General features: G+C 39.7%; 1 protein-coding gene across 8 annotated transcripts in view; it reads left to right on the top strand.

Annotated features, from left to right (window-relative positions):
• Positions 1 to 26,434, top strand: part of FNIP2 (folliculin interacting protein 2) — a 138,679-nt gene that overhangs the window by 59,853 nt on the left and 52,392 nt on the right. For 5 of the 8 annotated variants that reach the window (XM_019025683.4, XM_055384768.2, XM_031010218.3 and 2 more), the window contains exons 3-9: positions 366 to 512; positions 2,816 to 2,916; positions 3,022 to 3,093; positions 4,490 to 4,590; positions 4,765 to 4,854; positions 6,354 to 6,425; positions 22,287 to 22,416. In XM_019025683.4, the coding sequence (XP_018881228.4) occupies positions 366 to 512; positions 2,816 to 2,916; positions 3,022 to 3,093; positions 4,490 to 4,590; positions 4,765 to 4,854; positions 6,354 to 6,425; positions 22,287 to 22,416 (713 nt within the window). The remainder of the gene's footprint in view (positions 1 to 365; positions 513 to 2,815; positions 2,917 to 3,021; positions 3,094 to 4,489; positions 4,591 to 4,764; positions 4,855 to 6,353; positions 6,426 to 22,286; positions 22,417 to 26,434) is intronic. The other 3 variants (XM_004040572.5, XM_019025684.4, XM_055384767.2) reach the window with 1 other exon arrangement.

The following is a 26,434-nucleotide window of genomic DNA, read 5'->3' on the forward strand; positions in this document are numbered from 1 at the left end:
AGCCTCATCTTTCTCCTCATCAATGTAATGGATTATGACTCTACATAATACTAAAAAGCTAATAATCAAAACTCAAATAACCAAAACAGAGGTCAATTATATGAATTGAAGTGTAAATAATAGTTAAATTATTAAAAGAGGATAAAGTCTTAATACATAACCTACCTCCTTTTTTCTAGAACCCTTCTTCAGCATTCTGCCATCCCAAACCATGTTTTTGTCATTATTGGGGAAAAAAAAAAGCTTCTGTTTTTTAATGCAACCTAGGCACCAGAATGCTTTTAAAAAGGAATTCCCAATGAAGAACTGTTGACGAACCTGATATACTTAGTAATCTTTTACCTTGCCTGTCTCTCTTAACCTAGAAAACAGAGGATGTTCCTATTAAAATATCAGCCAAGTGCTGCCAGGGAAGCAGCAGTGTCAGCAGCAGTAGCAGCAGCAGCATCTCTTCCCACAGTTCTTCTGGGGGATCTTCACATCATGCTAAGGAACAGCTTCCAAAGTACCAGGTACAACCATCCCTTCTGTGGGAATAGCCCCTGGGGTTAAAGTTATTTACTGTAATTTCTCCTCGGGAAATAATGCCTGCTCGAGGGCTCTACTCCAGGAATATGAGGACAAGTATTCAACAGAGTACTCTTAAATGTGTCACATCGATGTTGTTTTTGCTCTTTGGCTTTTATCTCCAATAAAAACTGTAATCAAGCAGAGGTAATACAGCCTACTGTGAACTGGATGAGGAAGAAATATTGCCAGTCAGGTAAATTACCTTGCTTTGTTTCCTTTGCTCTCTGATCCAGAATAATAAACATGTACTTTCCAGTTTTGTTATAAGAATTCCTAAGGATTCTGGGAATGTATATGGGCATCCTAAGAAAATAGAACATGCCAGTAAAAGGAAGAAAGCCTTGTATGGGAACAGAAAGAAATGGCAAGATCTAATCTGAGTGTGAAGGATAAAAGGCTGATGGCATTTTTTACACTGTGTGTGTGGGGTGTGTGTGTGTGTGTGTGTGTGTAAGGATAGGGATTAAGGTTATTGAGAAATATTGGCTAACAAGATAAAAAGGAAGAAATTTTTTATAAATATTGAATGGCAAAAGGATATTAATTGATGGAGGATATATTGAACTTTTTCTTAAACCCATGTAGAATCTTTTCTACTATTTTGCTGGAAAAACAACACTAGGGAAATTACCAGCAAATGGGTCTGGAGAACTTTGTTAATTTCATAGTTCGGATTTGTGCCATGCATTTGCCCTTTTTGAGACACAGTGCTCCTGGGTCTCACAGCAGTCTGCAGTTTAAAAAGTATGGAGTAGAATTTTCAGCAGGTTGAGAATCACAGTTGGCATGTGGCCCTTGTACCCCAAAAAAAAGCAGATTATAAATGAAGGAGGTGGGTGGAAGTTAGTAATAAAGAATGTGAAAACCAGTTGGTTTCTGTCTGCATATAGTGGGAAGAAGTTGGTATGAGCTATAATGAGAGAGAGGAACTTAGCTGAGCAGGGCTGATAGATTTATCTTTCTCTTTCCGCCTCTGCAACCATGTATAAGTAAGTGTGTATTTGTGCATCAGCGTATGTATGCTTGTGTGTCTGTGTGTGTGTATGTATTTGGAGTTTTAAAAAAAGATTTGGAAGAGTATGTTAAGGGTGATTCCTATGTTTTTTCTTGGGTGGAAAGCACACTGACAGAGAATGTAGTTGGTAAGTCGGGGTGCAGAACCACGGTTGCTTTGGTGGCACACTGGTTTGCTCAGCATTCATACCTGTCCTGTTCATTAGTGTGTCACTAGCACTTAGCACAGGTGCTCAGAATTCTGCATCCCAAGACACTCATTCAGATGTCACTAGGTGAATGAATGTATTGGGGTATACGATTCTAGAGCTCCAGGAGAGCTCTTGGTCTAGAGACAAAGATGTAGGAGGTATTCTATGTAATAATAATCAAAATCAAAAGAATAGTTGAAAAGGCGGGCAGTTAGTAGGGTTGACCTCCAGGCAAAACCACAGTAAGGGATGATCTGAGAAAGAAGAGAGTCAAAATGGAGAGTCATGAGCAGCATCAAATATATTGAGAGAAGTTTAATAAAGCAAACTGGAAGGGGTCCATTGGCTTTGACCAAGAGGGAGGAGGTCATCATTGGAGCAGCTGGACTAGTTTGAACTAAGAGGTAAAGTCAGGCTGTGGTAGATTAACAAGCCAGTGAGAGTAGAGGAAGAGGAGGCAGGCAGTTCACTCTTTGGATGGTAAAGGCATGAGAAAGACTGGTCTGAAGCTAGAGGGGTCAAATGTTGTTGAAATACTTTTGTAAAACTTCAGAGTTATCAGAGCATCTGTTATCTTTTGGGCCCTCATAAAACCCTATCTGCTGCAATGGGCATTTTTTATTCCACATTGTTAATTATTTGGCTGAATAATACTGAACCATATTTTTTTCAGGATGTTTTCTTGGTACCAAGAGAAGAGTTACAGTTATTTTCATAATTTAATCTTTGTATTTAGAGTTTATAAATGGAGATAATAGTAATCTTTGTTTCTCATAACACAAATAAAAATGAACTCTGATAAAACACTTGGATCCTAGGTGATGATGTTGTGTACAGAGAAGAAATCACAAACATTAGTAATACTTTGGGGGGAAAATAGGCAATCGTCATTATAAGTTAAGATTGTAAGATGACCACTTGAAGCTTTGAGAAATAGTTTTAATCACCGATGACACTAACGAGATTAATAAACGTTATTTTCTGTTGCATTGCATGTCATGTTCCATGTACTAACTTTGATTTTGTTTTCTTGCATGTAGTACACAAGACCAGCTTCCGATGTCAACATGTTAGGGGAGATGATGTTTGGCTCAGTTGCCATGAGTTACAAAGGCTCCACCTTAAAGATTCACTACATACGGTGAGTCTGGGCTTCCTTTTCTACTAGTTTAGAGAAGTGGAACGGTGGTATTGACTCCTTAACTCATAAATTTATTTTTCCCCTCTGGTTTTTTCCCCTCCACAGTTCTCCTCCACAATTGATGATTAGTAAAGTCTTCTCTGCTAGAATGGGCAGCTTCTGTGGAAGTACAAATAAGTAAGTGTAGGATTTTGCATTCCCCACCCCCATTTTTTAAAGTGTGTATTTCTAGATAGACTAATTCTTTAAGGGCCATAAGGCATTTTGAAATGACAAGCAGAATGAGTCCAAATTAACAAAGGGGTTTTAAAAGTGGCTACTGTCCTATAAACAGTGAGTGGGAAAAGACCTTTGACTTTATTAGGTGGCCCTAAAGACAAATGGCTGTCTTTATATGTTTTGAGTCTCCATCTGTTACCCAGTCACCAATTTTTAATTTCCTGGGAAATCAAAAATAAAGAACAAAAGGGAAGGGGCTACATTATTCTGAAATATCTGAGAACTTAAACTCATTTTGGCATATTCATTCATGTATTTTGAACTTTCAAGCAGAAATATTTCATATACTTCATTTTTTAAATAAAACAACAAAACACCAGTTATACTTTGATAAATTTGAAAGAAGGGCTTGTTATAAATTAAAGGACATTCTTAGGGGTCAAGTAAAAGCTGTTTTTTCTTATCCTGGGAAATTAAAAATACTTCTCTATATATTTGAATACCATTAAGTGAGTCTTGGCTTACTCTTCAACAAAACAGTTTGAACATTTAACATTGGAATGTCATGACTTAAGCCAATATGAGAATTGTTATTTATTTCTTACGAGATTTGTTTTTAACAGACCCTTGGGATTACCTGAACGTTTATTGCATTAATTCCCTTACATGCAGATTTAAGTAAAAATTATTTTGGCTTCATTATGCTGTATTATTCTCAAAGTCTTTCTGTCATTGTTGTTTTTGTCAGCTCTACACACAGCAAAAGTCTTTAGTTTAATTGTTAATAAATACAATAAATTATTAAAATCTGCTTCCCTCACATTTTTATGAGTAATTCTTTTTAGAAGTTGTGAAATGAAACTCCTGTAAGAATTATAATTTCTGTTGCATTTTATTCCTGAAAAAAGTTGCTGAATTGCTCATTGATGTTAACCAAGAGTAAAAATTAATTTCATTTTGAGAGTTTATGTAAAATACTTAAAATGAATGTCAACAAGTTGGCTGTCAGTTGCTAAAGCAAAATGTAGAAATGAATAACAGTATCTCGGGTGTCAGTCACTGAAGCAAAATTTAGAGTTTGGTGTCTCATTATATAATATGAAATTGTTAGAAGTACAGTTGTTTAGTTACACGGGTTGAGCTACCTCCAAAATAGCTTTTGTTTTCTTCCAACAAATTCACCTGAAGTTGCAAGTTTAATTCCCTTTGGTAGATGTGAGACTTTGTTTATAAAGAAAAGTATTGAGTGACTGATCAGTCGTTGTCTATATTTGGAAGTCTATTAGAAAACAGCTTTAGTAGCTTCTTGACGTTTTTGTCCTCTTTCTCCTTTTCCCCCCATCTCCGGATATAGCTTGCAAGACAGCTTTGAGTACATCAACCAAGATCCTAATTTGGGAAAACTGAACACAAATCAGAATAGTTTGGGTCCTTGTCGTACTGGAAGTAACCTAGGTAAAATTAGAGATACAAACAAATTCTTTCTTTCTGAATACACTATTGTGGGTGTGTGTTTTGCTTTATTTGAGTTTGTCATGGGTTTTTTTTTTTTTGCGTTATCTTTAATCTGTGTTTATTTTTTGTGTGTGTGTACTTTGTTTGCCCTCTTCTATGTGTTTCCATCTCTAGGTCTGCTGCAAGCATGCAGCAGCAAACTGCTGCAGGGGGTAGCTGAAGGAGGACCTCTCCGGCTCACCCGGAGTGCTTCTTTCTTTGCAGGTTTGTGTGGAATGCTGAGTACAGTGTGACCCACACACATTAATAAATCCTGTGCAGGTTCTTAGGAAAAATCCTACTTGTGCCTCTCTAGAAATCCAAGGGGCTCTTGTGATCACAGATATTGGTTTCAAATGCGGCCAAATCCATGGTGTTTCGAAAATTCTGCCAATGAACCTCTCTTGTAAATGTCTTCGCTAATACTCTAGTGTAAGCTGATTTTGATCTGAAATGAGCCCTTAGTATTTCCAAGAGGATTGTTTTTTTCTGATTTTTCTGGGCCTCTTCTGCTACTATGAACTGTTTCCCTTTGCCTTGGTGTCTTTTATCCATTTATTCAACTGCATCCTTACCTGCACGAAATTTCATTAAAAGTAACTCTAATAAGAGCATGGAAGACTTCTCTCTCTCTCTCTCTCCCTCTCTCATTTAAGTAGTGTAAATACAATTTCTAGGTTATTTACAGGTATAGTCATCTTGGTGTCTCTGAGATTTAACTTGTCTTAGCATGATTAACATGTGAGGAACCTCCATTACTAACATTTAAAGTTGTGAGTATAGCAAATGGTATTTTCCTTTCTGTTAAAGAACAGAAAGCCTGAAATATGCTAAGCACCATAGTTAACTGACACCCTGATAAAATTGACACGCTCCTACCTACTTAGAGTGAGGAAAATGCGTTTAAATACTCTCTTTAAAATTGTGAAAATAAACATGCTTCAAAAAATAGCTGTCAAGTATAATAATCAGGCAGAGCACTGGGCTGCTTGTCCATTTAAAACTTCACTACAGCAGCATCACATCTACCTTCTAGCGCAATAAGTATACAGCTTAGGTCAATCTGAAGCATTCCTAGAAGTCTATAATACTTCAGAGTGTTCTCCACAGTTCATGCCAGAACATGAGTTTTTCTAAGTAACTCTACAATAATACTGTGTATGGGTGTATATGGAAAGAAATGGAGGAAGAAATATTTGAAAATGAGTATAAATGTTTTCTATCTGCCAAGAGAGTGGGTTATAAACAGAGAAACATTTTTTGAATTTATGAAATGGTTTTCAAGTATTTCTCTTCCCTAAGTCGCCTACAGTTACTACCAAAACTGATTATAAAGCATTTTGAAAATACATTGCTATTTAAATACTACTACTAATGAGGAAAATAGCTTAAAAAATCTACCTGAGAATGTTTATTCATTGCATCAACTGCACGAATCATTTATTATTCAGAATTTTTTTTTTAAGAGTTGAACATCACTCAGAAAAGTTTATATGCTTACAATTGAATACAGGCAGATTTTTATGAGATGGTTACTTGGTTCTCTTTTCTTCTCATCATCTTTTTATATATTTAATTTTGCCTTCTAGTTAATCTCTATTATAAGCTTATGCCAATCATCAGTAGCAGTAGCCTACTTTGAAATTTAAAAATTACTGCAGTCATTTTAAAAACTTTATCTCTGAAGAGCCCAATAACATGGTTTTCTTGTTCCTTTATCTTAGCACACAGCACACCAGTTGATATGCCAAGCAGGGGACAGAATGAAGACAGGGACAGTGGCATTGCTCGATCAGGTACTTGTACTCTGTTTATTGGTTTAACTAACAGAGTGAACTATCTACCGTGGTGTGGAAGGTGGGAAAGTAGAAGACAGGTAGATAACCCTCATCCTGTTCTTTGTTTTTTCCTTCCTAAGATAGTCTGACATATCTAAAGATCTGAAACTTTAATGTACAGTATCCATGAGTGATTGTGCAACATAAACTAGTTTTTTCTAACACTCAAATTTATATGAGACTAATGTTTGTTAAGAAATTTCTTTCCAGAGTGAAGCTTCCTTGAGCCCATTGTACTAGTAATATGCTTGCTTGACTGTTGAGTATAGACTCAGAGGAAGAGAAGGGTTTGTGGAAGTAAATCTGTCCTGTGACAGTGGGAGGACCAGCCAGCTGACCTGGTCACCGTTTCTTCTGTTCTAGAGACATGCTGATCTAGATTTTATCAGGTACCCTTCTCTCCTTGCCTCAAGGCCTAAACCTTTCTGTTACTGCTTTTAGGATCTCTTGGTTTCACCTTTTGTATGTGACCTCTTTTGAGTTTTGACTTGTGGTTCAGATCTGAGATTTTGTATTATAAGAGAAGGGTGGTGAATGAGTGGACTGAAATTCAAGGACTGGAGGTGGTGTGTGGTGCTCTGCCTGATGAATACATATCGTACAGGCAGCCCCTACCTTCCAGTGAGACTAGGAGCACCCTGCTGGTTTCTCCTGTGATACATGACACCTTCAACAAATGGGCCAGCCAGGCGTTGCTCAGACTGGATCCAGGCCTCACATGATGTTCTTCTTGGCTTTTCACTCATTTCTCTGTCCAGCTCCTCCGCTTAGACACTACTCCAAGGTCCTTATGCTCCTGCGTAGCCTCAGAGCCTTTTAACCCACTCTGTGCAACTCTGCTCTTGTGTTACTAAATGAAATGTGATTTGTTACTGAGTCTCCAGTTTGGTTTACATATGTCACATAATGTAAAGTAATAGCATTTTATTTATGGTTAAAATCGATGTGTTTTGGTGTTCATAATCTTTTCTGTAAAGTTGAGCTGGGAACCTTTGGTCAGAAACTCTCATTGATCAGGCCGAGCACAGTGGCTCACCCCTGTAATCCCAGCATTTTGAGAGGCCAAAGTGAGCAGATCACTTGAGGTCAGTTTGAGACCAGCCTGACCAACATGGGGAAACTCTATCTCTACTAAAAATAAAAAATAAAAAAAAAAAGAAAGAAATTAGCCAGGCGTGGTGGCGCATACCTGTAGTCCTAGCTACTCAGGAGGCTGAGGCACGAGAATCATTTGTACCTGGGAGGCGGAGGTTGCAGGGAGCCGAGATTGCGCCACTATACTCCAGGCTGGAAACGGAGACTCTGTCTCAAAAAAAAAAAAAAAAAGAGACTCATTGATCAGACCTGTATCATTTTCACTTACAGCCATAACATAAAGTCTGAGAAGGTAAAGGGAAACTTATGAAGCACTAAGTAAACTGTTTTGCTTTTGTTTCTGTTTAATGGTGCTGAAGATAACTCCTCCAGTCTTTGTGGGACACTGTCAGATAACTGAGTTCCATCAGTTACTCAAGGACAATAAGCATGTGTTACAGAGCTTAGTGTCCCAAAGCTCGGCTCCCTGCCTTTGTAACCACCCGCGACCCAGCCCCTGACAGGACTGGAACTAGGGCTTTGTTATGGTTGACTTTCCTGGCAAGAAGATGTGGGCCTTACCAGAAGTCGCGGAGTGGGAAGCACAGCCCCTAGAACCAAGATCACTCTTAGTCAAAATGGCTGTCTTAGTGGGTGACAGAATTTAACATATTTGCCTCTGTGTGGTGGGAGCTCTTTAGCTCTCCGTGAAAGAAAGAAAGATGAGCAACATTCTACTGGGGCCCGTTCTGAACACTGATATCACAGTTTCTGCACAGCTGTAACCTTATTTATTTGTTTATGCCCCTTTTTGTTGTGGAGAAAAGATTCAGGGAATTTGAGGGACCTAACAAAGAAACATTATTAGGAAAAGTTTGGATTTTCTTAGGTAACTTTTCAGTTTATAATATAGTTCATATAAATGGTTCATGTTGTACAGGTTGAAATCTTACTTGTTTTGTATTCAGATTCTAAATTGCTCCTGAAACTACTTTTCCTTGCTCTTTGAGAAACAGGAAAGTTGGGAAGCCAAGTTCAAATTAAAGTAGAAAGTCAGATCAAAAGTAAAGATTCAGCCAGATCAGAATGCTTTTTTGCAGTCCATGAGAGGAACTAGGGACTGACCATATTGGAGGAAATGGGGGATAGGTGTTGATACCAGTGTGAATTTTGAAAGCTGGAGAAGGCTGGCTTTCCTTAGTAATTTGACTTCTATTCTGGGCAGTCTTTACTTCCAGTCTCTGGTTCTCCTGTTGGGAGGAAGGGAGCACAGATGGTGGAGAGGGCTGCAAATGGCCCTGAGTGGCATTTTGCTCTCCCTGCTATCCTGGTAGATGTGTTTACCTTCAGATATCATACCTGGGAGTGGTTCAGAAGTCACAGAGTCCACGTCAAGATAGTGTGAGCTTCACACCTGTGGTGGCATTTAACACTCTTTTAATGTAAGAACTCTTTATGTTCACACTGTAATTTGTTCGCTAAGATTTCATCTCCTTATACCCATCTAAAATTGTGTAGGGATGAAGGCCCAAGTTCTGAAACAGAGCAGGAGCTCCAAGTGTGAGAGTTAAGTTAGCAGTAGAAGATGTAGAGAAATTAAAGACATAAAGATATTATTTATTCTCTTTTAGGCCTGCTTTTTTTTTTTTTTTTTTTCTGGCTCTGTTGCCCAGGCTGGCGTGCAGTGGCACAGTCTTGGCTCACTGTAACCTCTGCCTCCCAAGCTTAAGCCATCCTCCCACCTCAGCCTCACAAGTAGCTGGGACTACAGGTACATACCACCACACCTGGCTAATTTTTATATTTTTGGTAGAGATGGAGTTTCGCCATGTTGCTCAGGCTGGTCTGGAATTCCTGAGCTCAAGCAGTCCACCCACCTTAGCCTCCCAAAGTGCTGAGATTATAGGTGTGAGCCACCATGCCTAGCCTAGGCCTGCGATTTTTAACTTCCTGTCCAAATAGTTGATAAATGGGGAAATTTTTAAAAATAGTTTTATTTTCTAGAAGTTTTAGACTTACAGAAAAATTGAGAAGGTAGTACAAGAGTTCCCATATAACCTGCACTCAGTTTACCCTATTATTAACATCTTATATTAGTATGGTATATTTGTTACAATTAATGAACCAATACTGATACATTACTATTAGCTAAAGTCCACAGTTTTTTTTATTTCCTTAGTTTTTCATCTAATAGCCTTTTCTGGTTCTGGGACATTACACTTAGTTGTCATGTTCTTCAGGCTTCTCTTAGCTGTGGTGGTTTCTCAGATTTTCTTTGTTTTTGGTAATCTTGAGGAGTACTGGTTAGGTATTTTGTAGATTGCCCCATTATTAGAATTTAATGTTTTTCTCATGATTACACTGAGGTTGTGGGTTTGGGGAAGGAAGATCATAGAAGTAAAGTGCCATTTTCGTCACATCCTATAAGGGTATATGCCACCAACATTATTTATGACTGTTAATATTGGCCTTGATTACCTGGCTGAGGAAGTGTTTGTCAGTTTCTCCACTGTAAAGTTACTCTTTATTTCCTCCTGTCCAGGCTATGTACTTTGGAAAGAAGTCAGGATGCTTACCCCATACCTAAAGGGTGGGGAATTATGCTGCCCCTCCTTGAGGACAGAGTACCTACATAAATTATTTGGACTTCTCCTGCATGGAGATATGTCTCTTCTCCCATTTATTTGTTTAGTCATTATTCTACTATGGACTCAAAGATATTTATTTTTCACTTTTGGCTAAAACCCAATACTACTTCATTTCTATTATTTATTTATTTATTTTTTGGAGATGGTCTTGCTTGTCCCTAAGCTGGAGTGCTCTTGTGTGAGCATAGCTCACTGCATCACTGCAGCCTCGAACTCCTGGGCACAAGGTATCCTCCCTCCTCAGCCCCCTGAGTAGCTGGGACTACAGTCATGCACCACCACACCCAGAATTTTTTTTTTTTTCTTTTATGTAGAAACAAGGCCCCACTATGTTGCCCCAGCTGGTCTCAAACTCCTGGGCTCAAGCAATTTTCCCACCTCAGACTCCCAAAATAGTGGGGTTACAGGCATGAGCCACAGCACCCCACAACTTCATTTATTTGTTGCTCAAATTGTTTCGGTTTTGACCATTGGGAGCTCTCTCAATAGGCTCCCATGCTCCTTTAACATATCTCTATCTGTGAGGGGTTGGGGTGAGTATTTTGAGCACTTCCTTCCTTTCTGGCAAGACAAGATGCTCCAGAGTCATCTTGTGTATTTCCTATCCCCGTCCTAGAATCAGCCATTTCTCCACTTATAGAATGTCTTTGGAAAAAGCAGCACAAGCTGGGGCAGGTATGGAGGGAAATGCATCCTCATTGTATTCCGTTTTGGATATTTTGAATATGTCTTCTTTACATATACAGATCCAAAAGATAGCTTTTTAAGGTGTTATTCTAGTGGTTCCCATTAGAAATTTTCAAGTAGGGTCTTGGGAGAGAAGAGGGTTGGGTTTCAGCCATCCTAGGAGGTTGCATCAGCAAAGTTCAGTGATTAATGGGACACAGGTTATGGAGGAGGAAGGAGGAACCAAGGATGCATCTCCAGTTTCTAACCTGAGAAAGCAAGTGGAAGGTGAGCATTACCCAGTACAGGGAAAGCAGGAGGCCAGGTCGGGGAGACAGATACTGAGATAATTTTCTAGCTACAGAGATTGGGATACATTTTTACCTAGAAATGTCTACATGTTCTCCAGTTGTGCATAGTCAGCTGTAATATAGAAATAGGAAACTGGCTCTAGTGAGATGGGTTGGAGTAGAAGCTAAAATTTGTTTTTTGTTGTTGTTGTTGTTTTTTTTTTTTGAGACAAGGTCTCGCTTTGTCACCCAGGCTAGAGTGCAGTGGCGCAATCTCGGCTCACTGCAACCTCCGTCTCCCAGGTTCAAGCTATTCTCCTGCCTCAGCCTCCCAAGTAGCTGAAATCACAGGCGCACACCACCACACCCAGCTAATTTTTGTATTTTCAGTAGAAACGGAGTTTTGCCATGTTGGCCAGGCTGGTCTCGAACTCCTGACCTCAGGTGATCCACCCACCTCAGCCTCCCAAAGTGCTGGGATTACAGGCGTGAGCCACTGTGCCCAGCCAGAAGCTAAAGTTTGGAAGTCTTGAGTACATGAGTAGAGTAAGGTTCAGAGGGGTGGGATTGAGACCAGTGTCATCAAGCCTTGTCTATTGACCTGAATTCAGCTTTAAACTCTTCCTCGTCAAGGTGTTCACATCATTGATAAGAAAAATACTTTTTCCATTCTGTCTGCAACTGCATTTCCTCTGTTCTTAAAAGTGGTAAAATAAAGAAAGTCAGTATAAGGAGAACTTACAATATATACTTTTACACATTTTTATTTAAATGCTTTGAAATGAACTTTCAGGGTAAGAATCTACATTATCATAGTGTTCAAATAAGACATGTGTTTTGGTCACTCTGCAGATACAGGATGTACAACCATCCAAAAGTTGGTGTAGATGTCAAGATTGATGACTCTACATGCACACACCAAGAGGATATGAAAAGGTTTATTACTCACATAATGAGGCTGTTCTGGGGAGACAACAGGGTGGGGGCTTCTCGAGCTGGTTGGAGAATGTCTTCAGAGAATGGGACAGGGGATTACACTGGGGCTTTTATGGTGGTTGCGGGATAAGGCTGGGGTGAGGGTTACTGCATATGGTTTGAAATTCTCACTGGTACCAAAGGAGTGAGCACCTGGGCTTTCCTCATCAGTTTGCCCAGGTGTGGAGCAGAAAGGGAAGAGGGAGAGGAGGGTAAAGCTTAAAAGCTATCAGGAGTTGAACATCAAGAAACAAGTCAGGTTCTTTATTACAGTGTGGGACCATTGAATAATGAAGGATGGCATCCCGTTTGTACTTGAACCCTTCACCAACTGAACTGATAGAGTGCTTTGTAGAGAGGAGCAAGAGCAAAGGAGGGTACTGTTTTTATTTATTCTTTGCCTCAGGGAAAAGGCTGTGACACCCCATTGACCTTGCACAATTCCATACAGGCAAAGGCTTAAGCTGCATCTTATCTGAGCCCTGGCAGTACAACTTGATCCTCTTGGAACACTTCCCTACCTTCCCCGGGAGGCTGTCATGATAGTTTCTCATCCACTCCAGAGTTCTGATGAGGTATGGGACTTTCTGCCCTACCCGCCTCAGACTAGAGCTGCAATATATAAAAGCGTGTAGCTGCAGTCTAGAACTGACTCCCCAGCAACGGGATATCCCACAACTTGCCTTGTAGGCATCTGGCCCCTTTTGTGTTGGTGTTGTCCTTTTTGATGTATGGGGCAAAGATCACTGGGAGCTGGCACCTTTGGCTTATTCTTCTTTTCACTGTCTATGTAAGTAATAAACTATCCAAATCTAAAAATGCCTGGTTGTATCTTAACCATCGAATCTTGGCCTTGGCCTTAGCCTTGCTTTGCCTTGTCTTTATATATGTGAGCTTGATAATCTGTAGTGTGGCTCAGTTTCTTATTTCTTTATATTTCTCCTATTTCAGATGTTTGGTATTTTCCTGGCATGGATATTTATCTTTTTCATTTCCACAAATTTATTTGGTCTTTTGCCTTAGCTTTTTCCTTTCTAAATTTGCCTTCTTACATACCTGTTTAAGAAAAATTAGAAAGTAATGCAGATAGCAATAAAAACTGTAAGGGATAAAGGAATAAATCTAAGAAAAAATATGTGATACTGGTATTGAGAAATTGTAATAACTTATATTAAAAGAAGACCTAAATAAATGGAGCGATACATCAAATTCTGCAAATTAATCTATAAGTTTAGTGTAACTTGAATTAAAATCCCTTGTGAAGCCAGACTAAATAACTTTTACTTAAATGAAATAATAAAGGACCACATTTGTATGCCCTCCATAAGTCTTTTGTAGACACCTCTTTCTTAGAGCCCAAACTATAAATAAAAGACATAGGACACTAGAATAATTTGACATATAAATGTGCAGAGTGAGCTGGTTACCAAGGTGGCTAGCGTTTATACCTTAGATAAATTAAAATTTAAGGTGTTTTACCATACAACATATCCACGTAACAAAACTGCACTTGTACCCCTTATAAACTTTTAAAACCTTTGTATAATTTTTTTTTAATTATACAAATTTTTTAAAAAGGAAAAAATTTAAGATGTTTTGAAATCAAGGTGGTAAGAACATTGGCTTTTTATTAAAGGGCCTTTATAGGAATTTTATTAAAACTTTAAAGTACCTGTTTGGCTTTTGAGGACCCTTTAAAGTCCTAAAATCATTTTGTGATTTGGGAACTATAATGTATTCCTTATAATTTGATTTTCCTATTAACATTTTTGGTTTATTTTAAATGAAATTTTCCTGCTAGACAATAATTATAGCTATACTCATTTACCTTTTAAATGCTCCTATGTTTGTGTGTTGAGAAATACAGTTGCTAAACTTCGGGGAACCTTGTATTTTTGCCAGTGTTTCAAGCTAAAACTTGAAGATAAGTAGTGTCATATTACAGTAAACAAAGATCATTATTGTGTTGTGGATGTAATACCCCCTGTGTCAAACATATATAAAAAGTGCTCAAATTCAGAGCCATACTATCACTTATGCCATCCAAAAAATTGTTTTTAATGAAGACGGGAAAAAAGAAAATCTAAATGCCGTATATACTGTGTTGGCCACAGGAAACTTTTAACAAATTCAGTATTTGAATTCTGTCCAGAAATGTGTTTCTCTAATGCTTCATTTCTGTCACACTTGAAGAGATGGGTATCACTGTCATCCTGCACATACAGTTTGCTCATTCTTCATCCAGCAGCGTTTCTTGAGCACCTCATGTGGCGGACATTTTTTTCTAGGATATGAGAATAGATCAGTGGTCAAATGGATATTATCCCTGATCTCACAGATTTTATATTCAATAAAGGAGAGACAAATAATAGACAATAAAATGTAGGCAACCACTTACCACTGAGGAAAAGAAAACTTATGGAAGGCCTCTCTAAGAAGATGACATTTCAGCTGAGACTTGAATGGCAGTAGGGACCAACTATGTGAAGATCACAACAAAGAGCATCTTAGGTATGGGAAGGGCTAAGGCTAGTGCAAAGATGTATCGTGGGGATGGGAGAGTGGTGCAGAATGAGCCTGGAGAGGAAATAAGGGGTCTGATCCCACTGATACATTTTTTATTTTGATGGGATTGTTTCCACATGTATTTGAATGGCTGCTGAAGACAGAGAAGAGTTAGGAGTTCTCTGCAGCATTCTTTCCTTAGATGTCTCCTTGCAAATGAAAATTCTTGGCAGGGCGTAGATCTGGTCTAGGGTCCTGCCCTGATCATTTGCTGTAGCCCTATTTCCTGGACAAAGTCTGAGGGTGCTGCCTGTTTGGAACCGTGATCACATTTTTCGGCAGAATAAATAAGCCAACCTCAAAACTTTTTCCTTTGAAGAAACTGGAGCTGCTTCTGAGTGCTTGACTTCTGCACCTTCTTTCTCGACTTACCACATTATGTGGTTATGTTGTTAAATCCTTGAAGACTTTTGTTTGTTCTTCTTCTCCCTCAGAGTGTGAGCTCCATGAGGGCAGAAACCTACCCAATCTGTCATATTAACAGATCTGTTCCCAGCAGCTCATATAGTACCTGGCATATAGTAGATGCTCAATGAATATTTGAATGAGGGGGGAAAATAAATCCATCCATATATATAAGTAGGAGTATGCTTGGATTTTCTTTTTTGGTAAATATTGATATTATCTGGTTCTTTTCATATAGAATGTCTGGGATGTCCTCCCTTTGAGCCTTTTCCATGGCTGGCTTTTGTTGGCATTTAAGTCTCAGTTGAGATGACCCATTTTCATAAAGGTGTTGTCGACCACTGATTAAAGAATTTACCTCTACCACCTCCAAAAACCTTTGTGCTAGTTACTTAGAGAAAATCATGGGAACTTATTTTTATAGTAGTTACCACTGTCTGAAATAATCTTATTTATTCCATGAGTGTAAGTCTCTTAAGGGCAGCTACTCTGCCTATGTCCCTTCAGTTTCCATCCTAGGTCCCTAGCATGGTGCAGGCACTTAGTAAGTGTTCAGTAAATATTCGTTGAGTGAATGGATTTGATTTAAGAGCTTCAGGGCCTTATTTGTCAAATCTAAATTCTTTCATCAAATAATCACTACAGTGTTTTCTGGTAAACTGTCACAAGTAGCAAAAATTTTTTTTCAGAGAAAGTTAAACATTAATCTTGAACTTGATTGGCACATGCCAGGAACAGCAGCAAGCAGCATTTTAAAATCTTTAGATTGATTCTCTTTTCTTGTTGTTAATCTCTGCAGGTATAAATGGATGCTAGTTGAAGATACCTCCTTAGATAGGAGGGTGGGGACAAAAGCACAGTTGTGTTTAAGCTGGGCGTTAACCAGATATAAAATTTTACCAGTAATCTGGTGATGGGACTAGTGTTAATTTTAATTTTCTTCTTAATGCACAAAACTGCCAAAGTCTTTGCAACCTATATGCATTAACTTTTTTCTAATTATAAAAGTATTGTAAAAGAAAAGCTCCTAAAAATATTAAGGAATATTTAGATATAGCACTTTTAAAACTGAAACTGAGCCTGTGAATAATTTAACTAAAAGTCTTGGCATTTGATAACTGAGGTACCAATTGGAGAATTTCTTTATCCAGTACACAGAGTTAACTGGAGGCACAGCTAGCACTGAACTCATGCAAAAGTTCTTTTCATTATCATGTAGATGCTAGGCCGTATTCCAAAGGTAGTGAATCAACTAGGGGAGAGTCCATGTTGCTATCTTGTCTTTTTCTTTTTAAAGAGATGAGGTCTCACTATGTTGTATAGGCTGGACTCAAGCTCCTAGGCTCAAGCGATCCTCTGGGCTTGAGCTATCCTCCTGCCTCAGGCCACCAAGTTACTGGACAACATGCTTGCACCACCACCTTCATGAAGCTTTCTTTTTAAACAAGCTCCCCAGGTGGCTCAGATGTATACTAGCACTCGAGCATTGCATGCATTGCATCAGAAGGCCCTGCCATTCAGATAGTGAGCCAGGCCAACATTCAGATACACTGATGTTGACTGAATCCACCCTTTTGTCATGAAAATGGCAATTGTTTTCAGGTTAAGGTTAGTCCTCTTGCATTTGAAAGTTATACTGAATTGTTATCTAGAGCGTATGATTAACAATGATGTGCCACAGCACTTTTACATAAAAATCTTAAAATACTTTTGATGAGGAAACGCTGGATAGCACTAAGCCAACACTGTAATATAAACTCACTCATTTGCATGCCATAAAAAGTGTCATTCAGCAGGAAAAAAGGAATGTTCTCTTTGATTTTTTGCCTTCTCTTGTTCTGTCTCTTTTACAAGTTATAAGTTCTTCTCATAATTAACTAATTAGAACTAATAATCTTCTAGTGCACCAAGTTGTCTTACTTGGCCCACCTTTTCCGAGAATGATTAGAAGGAGTGAAAAGCTAACATTTATCGTGTGGGTGACTGGGTTAAGTGTTGTATGCGTATTGATTTGTTTAATCTTCACAGGAAGCTTATGAAATAGCTGTTTTTTCAAATTTTTCTTTGGTCTGCAACCCATGCTAATGCATTTTACATCATGATCTAGTAAGAAACATCTTTATATATTACAGAGAAGTTTCATGGATTAATATTAACAGTGCAATATACTCTGTTTTCTTTTCTGTTTTTTTAAACGTTGGTTTTGATCCACTAGACAATTCAGAATCCGCTAGCAGATAGCAGCTTTCATGAAAAATACTGAGGTGTGGTACTTTATTGTCCCCATTTTACAGATGAGAGAGCTGACACGTTAAGTAAACTGCTGGCCAAGTGTCACAGCTACTAGACACAGAAGCAGGATTTGAACTAGGAGCCTGGACTCTTACTCAGTTTGCTAACCTGAGTTATATAATACAGATAATTTCCAGAATAAATTGGACCTCAGGGTCTTCTCTGTCTTGTGTTGTAGGGGCAGAAAGGGTGTGATACCTTTTCTCACCCCTCCTAAGGGTCATAGCCGACACACCTGTAACAAAATACAGGTTAACAAGAGAAAAGCGTAACAAATGATTTAATCAAAATTTTACGTGAAGAGGAGGCAGAGCAAGATGGCTGAATGGAAGCCTCCACCGATCGTCCTCCCTGCAGGAACCCCAAATTTGAAAACTATCCACACACACAAAAAAACAACTTCATAAAAATCAAAAATCAGGTGAACCATCACAGAACCTGCTTTTAACTTCATAGAGGGTGGGAGGGTAGGCGAGAGAGTCTTGAATTGCCAGCGCCACCCCTCCCCAATCCCCTGGACGTGTGGTGCAGAAAGGGAATCTGTGCACTTGGGGAGAAACTTTGCATTGGAATGCAGTGCTGCCAACACCAGGCTGAGCTCAGCTGGTGCCCACAGAGCACTTACTCCAGCCCTAGCCAGAAGGAAATGCCCATCCCAGCAGCTGGAACTTGAGTTACAGAAAGCCATGCCACCACGGACTAAAGTGCTCTGGGGTGCTAAATAAATAAACTTGAAAGGCTGTCTAGACCACAAGGACTGCAACTCCTGGGCCAGTTCTGATGCTGTGCTGGGCTCAGAGCCAGTGGACTTGGGGTGCACACGGCTTAGTGATACACCAGCCGGGGCAACTAAGAGAATGCTTGTGCCACCAATCTCCCAACCCCAGGCAGTGTAGTTCGTAGCTCCAGGAGAGACTCCTTTCTTCCACTTGGAGAGGAGAGGGAACAGTAAAGAGGACTTTGTCTTGCAACTTGGATACCAGCTCAGACACAGTAGGATAGAGCACTGGGCAATGTCATGAGGTGCCTATTCTAGGCCCTAGCTCCCAGACAACATTTTCAGACACAGCCTGGGCACAAAGGAACCCGCTGCCTTGAAGGGAAGGACTCAGTACTGGCAGGATTCATCACCTGCTGACTTAAGGCCCTGGGTGAGACTCTGAGACGTGACATGACCTAGCACAGTCACTGCTGTGGTGGCTTTGAGGAGAGGCCCCTTATGCTTGAGAAAAGCGGTACCAGCTTGGCCATAGTGGGGTAGAGAACCAAGCAGGCACTTAGGGTCTTCAGTTCCAGACATTGGCTCTTGGACAGCATCTATGGACCTGCCCTGGGCCAGAGGGGAGCCCACTGCCCTAAGGGTGAGTCCCAGGCCTGGCAGCATTCACCATAAGCTGACTGAAGAGCCCTTGGGCATTAAGTGAACATCGCTATAGGCTGGCAGTAGCCACTATGGGCCCGTGGTGGTGGTAGACATGGAGAGAGACTCCTCTGCCTGGGGACAGGGGAGGGAAGAGTTGGAATGACTTTGTCTTGTGGCTTGGGTGCCAGCCCAGCTGCAGCAGAACAGAGCACCAGGTAGATTCATAAGGTTTCTGACTCCAGGCATTGGCTCACAGACAGCATCTCTGGACTCACTAGGGGGAACTTGCCACCTTTGAGGGAAGGACACAAGCCTGGCTGGCTTCACCACCTGCTGATTTTAGAGCCCTAGGTCTTGAGCAAACATAGGCGGTAACCAGGTAGTACTTGCAGCAGGCCTTGGGCAACACCCGGTGCTGTGCTGGCTTCAGGTCTGCCCCAATGCAGTCTCAATGGTGGTGGTCACAGGGATGTTTGTTTCACCCTTCCTCCAGCTCTAGGCAGCTCAGCAGAGAGAGAAAGAGACTCCATTTGTTTGGGACAAAGTAAAGGAAGAGAACAAGAGTCTTTGCCTGGTAATCCAGAGAATTCTTCTAGATCTTATCCAAGATCAGCCAAGGGGAGCACAGTGTCAGCTGGCTTGTTCAGATACAGCTGCAGTGACCAAAAACTTAGATCACAATACCCAAGTCCCTTCAAATATTTGGAAAGCCTGCCCAAGAAGGGTGGGTACAGACAAGCCCAGATTGTGAAGACTACAATCAATACATAACTCTTCAATGCCCAGACACTGACTGACATCCACAAGCATAAAGACCATCCAGGATCACGTTACCTCACCAAATGGACTAAATACAGCACCAGGGGCCAGTCCTGGAGAGACAGAGATATGTGACCTTTCAGACAGAGAATTCAAAATAGCTGTGTTGAGGAAACTCAAAATTCAAGAGAACACAGAAGGAATTCAGAATCCTATCAGATATATTTAATGAAGAAATGGAAATAATTAAAAAGAATCAAGCAGAAATTCTGGAGTTGAAAAATGCAATTGTCATACTGAAGAATGCATCAAAATTTTATATGGCATGGGAGCCTTCAGAGATACCCAAAGACCCAAGGGAAAACTGTCCCTTTTTATGCTTAGATTTGATGAAGGAGTGGGTAGCCAGGTAGAATTGTAATTGGACAAAAGGGGGTTGATCTTATAGTCACAGACCAAAGGGGAAAACCCACCTAGCAAGGGCCCATCCTGATTCTTCTTGATCTCTCTGTGTGGCATTTCTTCCTGTCAGGTATAGGACTGGACCCCTTCTGGAATTAAGGGTCTTACGATCTACTTTCAGATAAAGTAGGCCTAAGAATTTCCTTATAGCCAGCTCTTACATAGAAAGGCAAGGGAATGTTAAAGTAATATTTCTAGGTTTCATGGCTGGCTTTGGGGGAAAAGGGGATCTAGTTTCTGTGACTTGCCTTAATGAAGAGGAATTTTAGTTTCTGTGGTTTGCCTTGCAGGGAGGAGGGGGAGCAGGAGAAAGAAGGTCAGGAGAAGATCTGAGACAGACTTGACTTCTGAGGCCTTCCAGTGTCCTTTGGTTCAAAGTGCTCAGGATGCCAGGGCACCATATTTTGGGGTGCCATTTTCTGAGCCCTAATACTGTGACAGGAGAAGAGTATTTATCCAGCAAGTACCATCTGTCAACCTTGTTCTCTGCCTGCCAGAAGTTGATTTGCTCAGCCTAAGGGAAGGAGAGAGGCAGGACCCTAGAGATGTGGGAGGGGGCTTCTGGATTCTGTAGGGGACTTTAGGAACTAGGGGGCAGGACAGAAACGTCTAATTAGGATGTTTTATTAAGTAATTTTGTGTGACTCCAAGGAAAAGCTCTCTTCTAACTCCTTTCAAAATTCTCAGAAAAATTACCTGTTCACTGATACTTGAAATGTGGATTTGGTTTTGGGGATTTAAGTCTGGTCTCAAGATGGCAACCAGGTCAGCTTACTGGCGCCAGCTACATGTAACAGTTTGGTTAAAAAAAAAAAGTGCCAAACGTTCAGGAAGCATTTGCTAATTGCCTACTGTGGTCAAGGCACCGTTATGGGTACAATGGATGCAAAGATGATTAAGACCTACCAAACAAATTTTCTGTGAATATCAGCTAGATAAAAGGAAAAGCATCTCAGAGACCTCTGCTTTGGAAAGAAACTTGAGTCATCATGTTCATTGATACTATTATAGACTTGTCCACCACTTACCCCAGTTGCCTAGCACACCTGGCATTTCTTATTAGTTGATAGCAAAGTAACTCCTGTAGTATTTAAGAGCTCAGGTCGGGAAGTCAGGTTATTTACGTTTGCCTACAAAAGTATAAATGTAATAGTTCATGTGGAGACACTGCTTTATCAAGTGATATTCATGAGCACAGTATACTGTATTTACCAAAATCAATTTCCTTTGCCCTGTGATTTGTTTCAGAAAATGTTGACTGGCCATCTGTAGCACCCTATTTTATTTTCCACTGGACTGAGTGACATTTCAATGTCTAATTCCTTAGCCTTAGGGAAGTAAAAGCAGAACAAGTCTGTTTTCTTCCATTCTTTCAAGCCAGTAGATGTTCATCAAGCAGCTTGACTTGAAAGAAACCCTTTGCCTACCTGAGAGGGACTAGTCCCTCCTCCCTGCCTGTTAGAAAAGTCTGGGATGGCACTGTCAGCTCATACTTCCTGAGACACAGGTGTAGGCATCCAATATGTAGCAGGAGGAAGCAGAGAAAGGATCAGAGGCAAATAAGTAATCCAAGCAGAAAGCATATTGGAGAGTAGAGGTTTCTTTTTCACAGACAACAGAGTAGCAGTGGGGGCTGGAGGGAAGGAGGATAAGTATTGTATATATGGAGATGAAGTTTGGGAGACAGGATACTAGATGGGGAAAAAACTTATTTGCCTAATTTTACCTCAAAGTATAGAGTGAAGGATTACTCAGGAGGAAATATGTGTAAAGTAAGCATTATGTATGGCATTAGTTACCAGGTGGCAATATAGTTATGTTGTGTGGACCATTTTAGTAGAAATCTGCAATCTACAGTCTGAGTAATGATTATTTTGCATTTGTAATTTGGGCCTGCTAATTTGTGCACTTGCTACATCTGTGACTCTTATTTCCTTTAATTTGTGTTCCTTTTTAAAGGATGTTTTCTTTGCTGTTCAGAAATCTTAGGAAGAGAGAAATTATAGTCTCCCCCTGCTGGATATGACTGGTAGAACCTGAAATTTTAGATTACTTGGCATAGATATTTTTTTTCCAATTTTTGGATTGTATTAAAATACATATAATATGAAATTTACCATCTCAACCATTTTATTAGGTTGGTGCAAAGGTAATTGCGGGTTTTGTCATTTTTTTAATGGCGAAGTGTACAGTTTAGTGATATTAAATACATAATAAATGTAGAGTTCAGTGATATTAAATACATTCTTAATGTTGTGCATTATGTAGCTACATGAGGACTAATTGACCTCAACTTTCAAATTCCAAATTCTTCCTACAGCCTCACTAAGCAGTCTTTTGATCACACCTTTCCCATCTCCAAGCTCCTCTACATCTTCTTCCAGCAGTTACCAGCGCCGCTGGCTTCGAAGTCAGACAACAAGTTTGGAAAATGGCATCATCCCAAGAAGGTGAGTTGCAAGTTTCCTCTTGCTGAGAAAAGTAGGAGTGTAGGCAGCTTGATGAAACTGGCAGGGAGGCTGTTCGTGCCTATTGTCAGTGGAAAAAGAACCAAAACTTTTTTATTAGCTTCAGCTGAGCCTGAAAGTTTACAAATTGGAAGTTCTAAAGGGAAGAATAAATAAAAGCTGAAATTTTAAAATCTCCTCCTTTGGAAGACACTGGGGAGTATCTGGGTAGTTGTATCATGTTGAGCTAGATTGGGTGTTCATTTAAAATGGTGTGCTCTCTTTAAATTGAGTCCCTTCCAGATGTAGCTTGTATAAGTAATGAAGGGTGGATCAATCTCTTCCTTGGCTACAGTGATACCAGTGTGGTATTCAAAAATATATGAAGTCAAGGGTTTGTGATATATTCTCTTTGTAAAATGTAAATTCTTCAACTAAACAGATATGAACATGATTTTAAATAGAGATGGCATCTAGGTATTTTCTGTCTTTATTTCAGCTGGTTTTGTGTGCAAAATGTACATTTGATGTTACATTCATAGCTTCCAACTTGTTCTTCCTACAATCCAAATACTTGAAGTGGAATTTTTATATGTACCTATAAAAATTCACATGTCAATTAACTGATTTAGTAAATTGACTAGTACTCAACATACGTAGAGATCTGTGAAGGTATAAGACAGTTCAGCTATGTGCCTGTACTTGAATAGTTTACAAGATGGTACATGATAAATATCACAGGGAGACATAAAGTGCCATGAGACTCAGGATGGAGAAAATACAGTGATGGTCATGGGGGAATTAGGGAGCCCTTCCTGGAAGAGATGACACTGCAGGGACAAGCTGAGAAACTGAGGGGTCAGGGTGTGTGAGCAGCACATGTCAGGAGGCTTGCCTCGCTTCTGTTCCTTTCACAACCCTAGGGAGCTAGCTGGAAAGAAAAAATTATAGCTTTGTCACCCATCAAGAAGCTGCTTTTTGGTTGGTGGACTTTGAATGAGATGATTAAAAGCTTGGAATTTTGTGTGAACACAAGTCCTAGCTCTGTCACTCACTAGATGTCTGATAGAATAAGTTAACCTGGATTCTGAGTGTTGCATCGTCATCTGCAATATGATAATAATACTAGCACAGCTTCAGAGTGTGGCCGGGAGGGTTAAATGAGATAAATCAAGTCCGGTGTTTAGCCAAGACATAGGATATGGGCAATAAAATGTGGCCAATGTGAATTATTTACTATTATTATTGCTGTCATTGTCATTACCATTACTGCAACTGTCAGGAGACGGCACCGCCACCATCCTCACTGTCATTATGACAGCTTCTGTGATTGGAAGAGATAGGTCTTGGAAACCATCCTCTTTCAACATCTCTTTTCTGAAAATGTTTTTTTATCCCTTCAGGTTTAAATCCAAAGTTGAAACAATGTTTCTCAACTCCTTCAAAATTCTTCAAAACTAATTTGAATTGAGATCTGGCATTGGGAGCTAGTGAATCTCTAGTGAACTTACACCTAAAATAAGTATCTTACATTCAGAAAAGTTGTGAATATGGTCAAGGCTGGCTACCTAATTTATGGGCCAGTGCAAAATAAAAATGTGGTCCTCTTACCCAAAAAACAAGAAAAGAGTTATTAAAGGGACTAAAAAGAAAAAAAGTTTTTCTTTAAGAATACTTTATATGTAAGATATAATAGAGATGATAGTGATAGATGAATAATAATATAAACTAATAAATTCCAAACATAATATTTTTGATGTCATAATTTTATATTATAATATCATTATGTGATATCTTGTGTTGTAAGCCTTTTCTGCAAATACGTTTGTTTAGTCATCAAAGTTTATAGTTTTAGCAACTTGGCTTTCAATGGATATAATTGAAAGTGATAGTCACTCCTGGCAAATGCAAGGTGGCAAATAATTTTTGATAATTTTTTACTTGGAGAAGGACCTTTCTGCTGATGCAGTCTTACGTAGCTTTATGGACTATGACAACATTTGGATAAATTTTTTTTATTATTATTATACTTTAAGTTCTAAGGTACATGTGCACAACGTGCAGGTTTGTTACATATGTATACATGTGCCATGTTGGTGTGCTGCACCCATTAACTTGTCATTTACATTAGGTATATCTCCTAATGCTATCCCTCCCCCATCCCCCTACCCCACGACAGGCGCCGGTGTGTGATGTTCCCCACCCTGTGTCCAAGTGTTCTCATTGTTCAGTTCCCACCTCTGAGTGAGAACATGCGGTGTTTGGTTTTCTGTCCTTGTGATAGTTTGCTCAGAATGATGGTTATGGATAAATTTTTGATAAACTTTCAAGATGTAAATTTTAGTACATCTGGATCAGATGATTCTTGTTAAACAGTTTTTTAAAAGATTTAATTCTTCACACAAATCCATTTTGAGTAAGTCTGAATTTAATTTTAGATGTAAATTTATACAAGCTTATTTTAATATTTCTTCTGACATTTCCTGTAACTTGTGGAGATCTTACAAGAAACTAAAAATGTTCTCATGAGTTATATATAATTCAAAAAGCCTGTTTATGCATTCTATCACTGTGTCCTCAATTACAAGGAAAAATTAATTTTAAAATGGCCTTCCTCTTTAATAATTTGTTCATCTGAAGCTTCATATGAAAACAGTGTATTTTTTTGTCCAGTATAACATTCAATTTCTATTTCTATGCCTATGAATATTTACTTTGCAGTGTTGCAGCAGTTTTCAAAAACAGAGACTAAACTCTCTGCAGAATTATAATAACTCCCTGATATTCTTTATTGCAATGTCCCCATGTAGGCTTTTACTTTGTGATAATTTACTGTCCTGGTGCTCAGGTCGTAGAGTTAAATATCTGTGCAGACTCTATAGGGACAGGCTCCGGTGACTGATGGGCAAACTGGCCTCCCACCCTGGTTCCTGGAGCTACCAGAGTCCCTCCTCTCTCCTCTCCCCTATCACCCACAACCATGGCTACTGCAGCTTCTGTTGTCACCACAGTCACAGCCATTAGTGTGGGTCCAAGACCTGGCAGTGCCGCTTTAGAGCCTTCTAACACCATGGCCTGCCCCAGGCTTATGGGTATGTGCCTGACTGCCGGGCCTGTTGCATGGTGTCTGGGCTGCAAACCCTGGGTTCTGAGTTCATCCGTGCCCTCCCCATCATAAGGGTCATGGCTCCTGTAACAAATACAGGTTAACAAGAGAGAAACATAACAATTTTATTTAGTCAAAGTTTCACATGACATGGAGCCTTCAGACAGGAAGATTGAGGGACCCAAGGAAAACTGTATTTTTATGCTTAAGTTCAACACAGAATGGACTGCCATGTAGAAATGTGATTGGACAAAGAAATATGATCTAATGGTAATAGACTTAAGCAGGAAAACCCAGCAGGACCTGTCTTGTCGGAATTCTTTTTGACCTCTCTGTATAGCATTCCTTCCTCCCAGGTAGAGGGTAAGACCTCTCCGAAATGGGAGGGTCTTATGATCTATTTTCAGGCAAGGTAGGTCAGAGAAATTATTTGTGACCAGCACTTACAAGGTGGGAGAAAGTTAGAATAGTATTTCTATAATAGGTTTTACAGTTAGCTTTGGGGAAAAAAGAGGCTCATGTTTTTTTGATTTACCCTGGGGAACAGGAATCTTAGTTTCTATGCCTTTAGGGAGAAAGAGGAGTAGGAGAAGGAAGGGCAGGATAAGGTCAGAAAAGCAAGGTCTTGCTTTTGAGCCCCTGTCCTTCAGTTCAAAGTACTCAGCATACCAAAGTGTCATACTTTGGGGTATCCTTTTCTGAGCTTCATTGTCTCATTAGACTTCATCCGAACACATGCTTCATTGTCCCATTAAACTTCACTTACAGCACAAAAGTCCAAAGATAAAATTATTTAAAATTCAAAATGATAATCACAGAACATTAAATGAAGCCTGGGGCCCTTGTGAGAGGGGGGACGCTGTGCGTGTGGGGTCGCATGCCCATGCAGCCAGCCCTTAATAGAGTACTGCTGAA

Source organism: Gorilla gorilla, chromosome 3 (assembly GCF_029281585.2).
Source record: "Gorilla gorilla gorilla isolate KB3781 chromosome 3, NHGRI_mGorGor1-v2.1_pri, whole genome shotgun sequence".
NCBI lineage: Eukaryota > Metazoa > Chordata > Mammalia > Primates > Hominidae > Gorilla > Gorilla gorilla.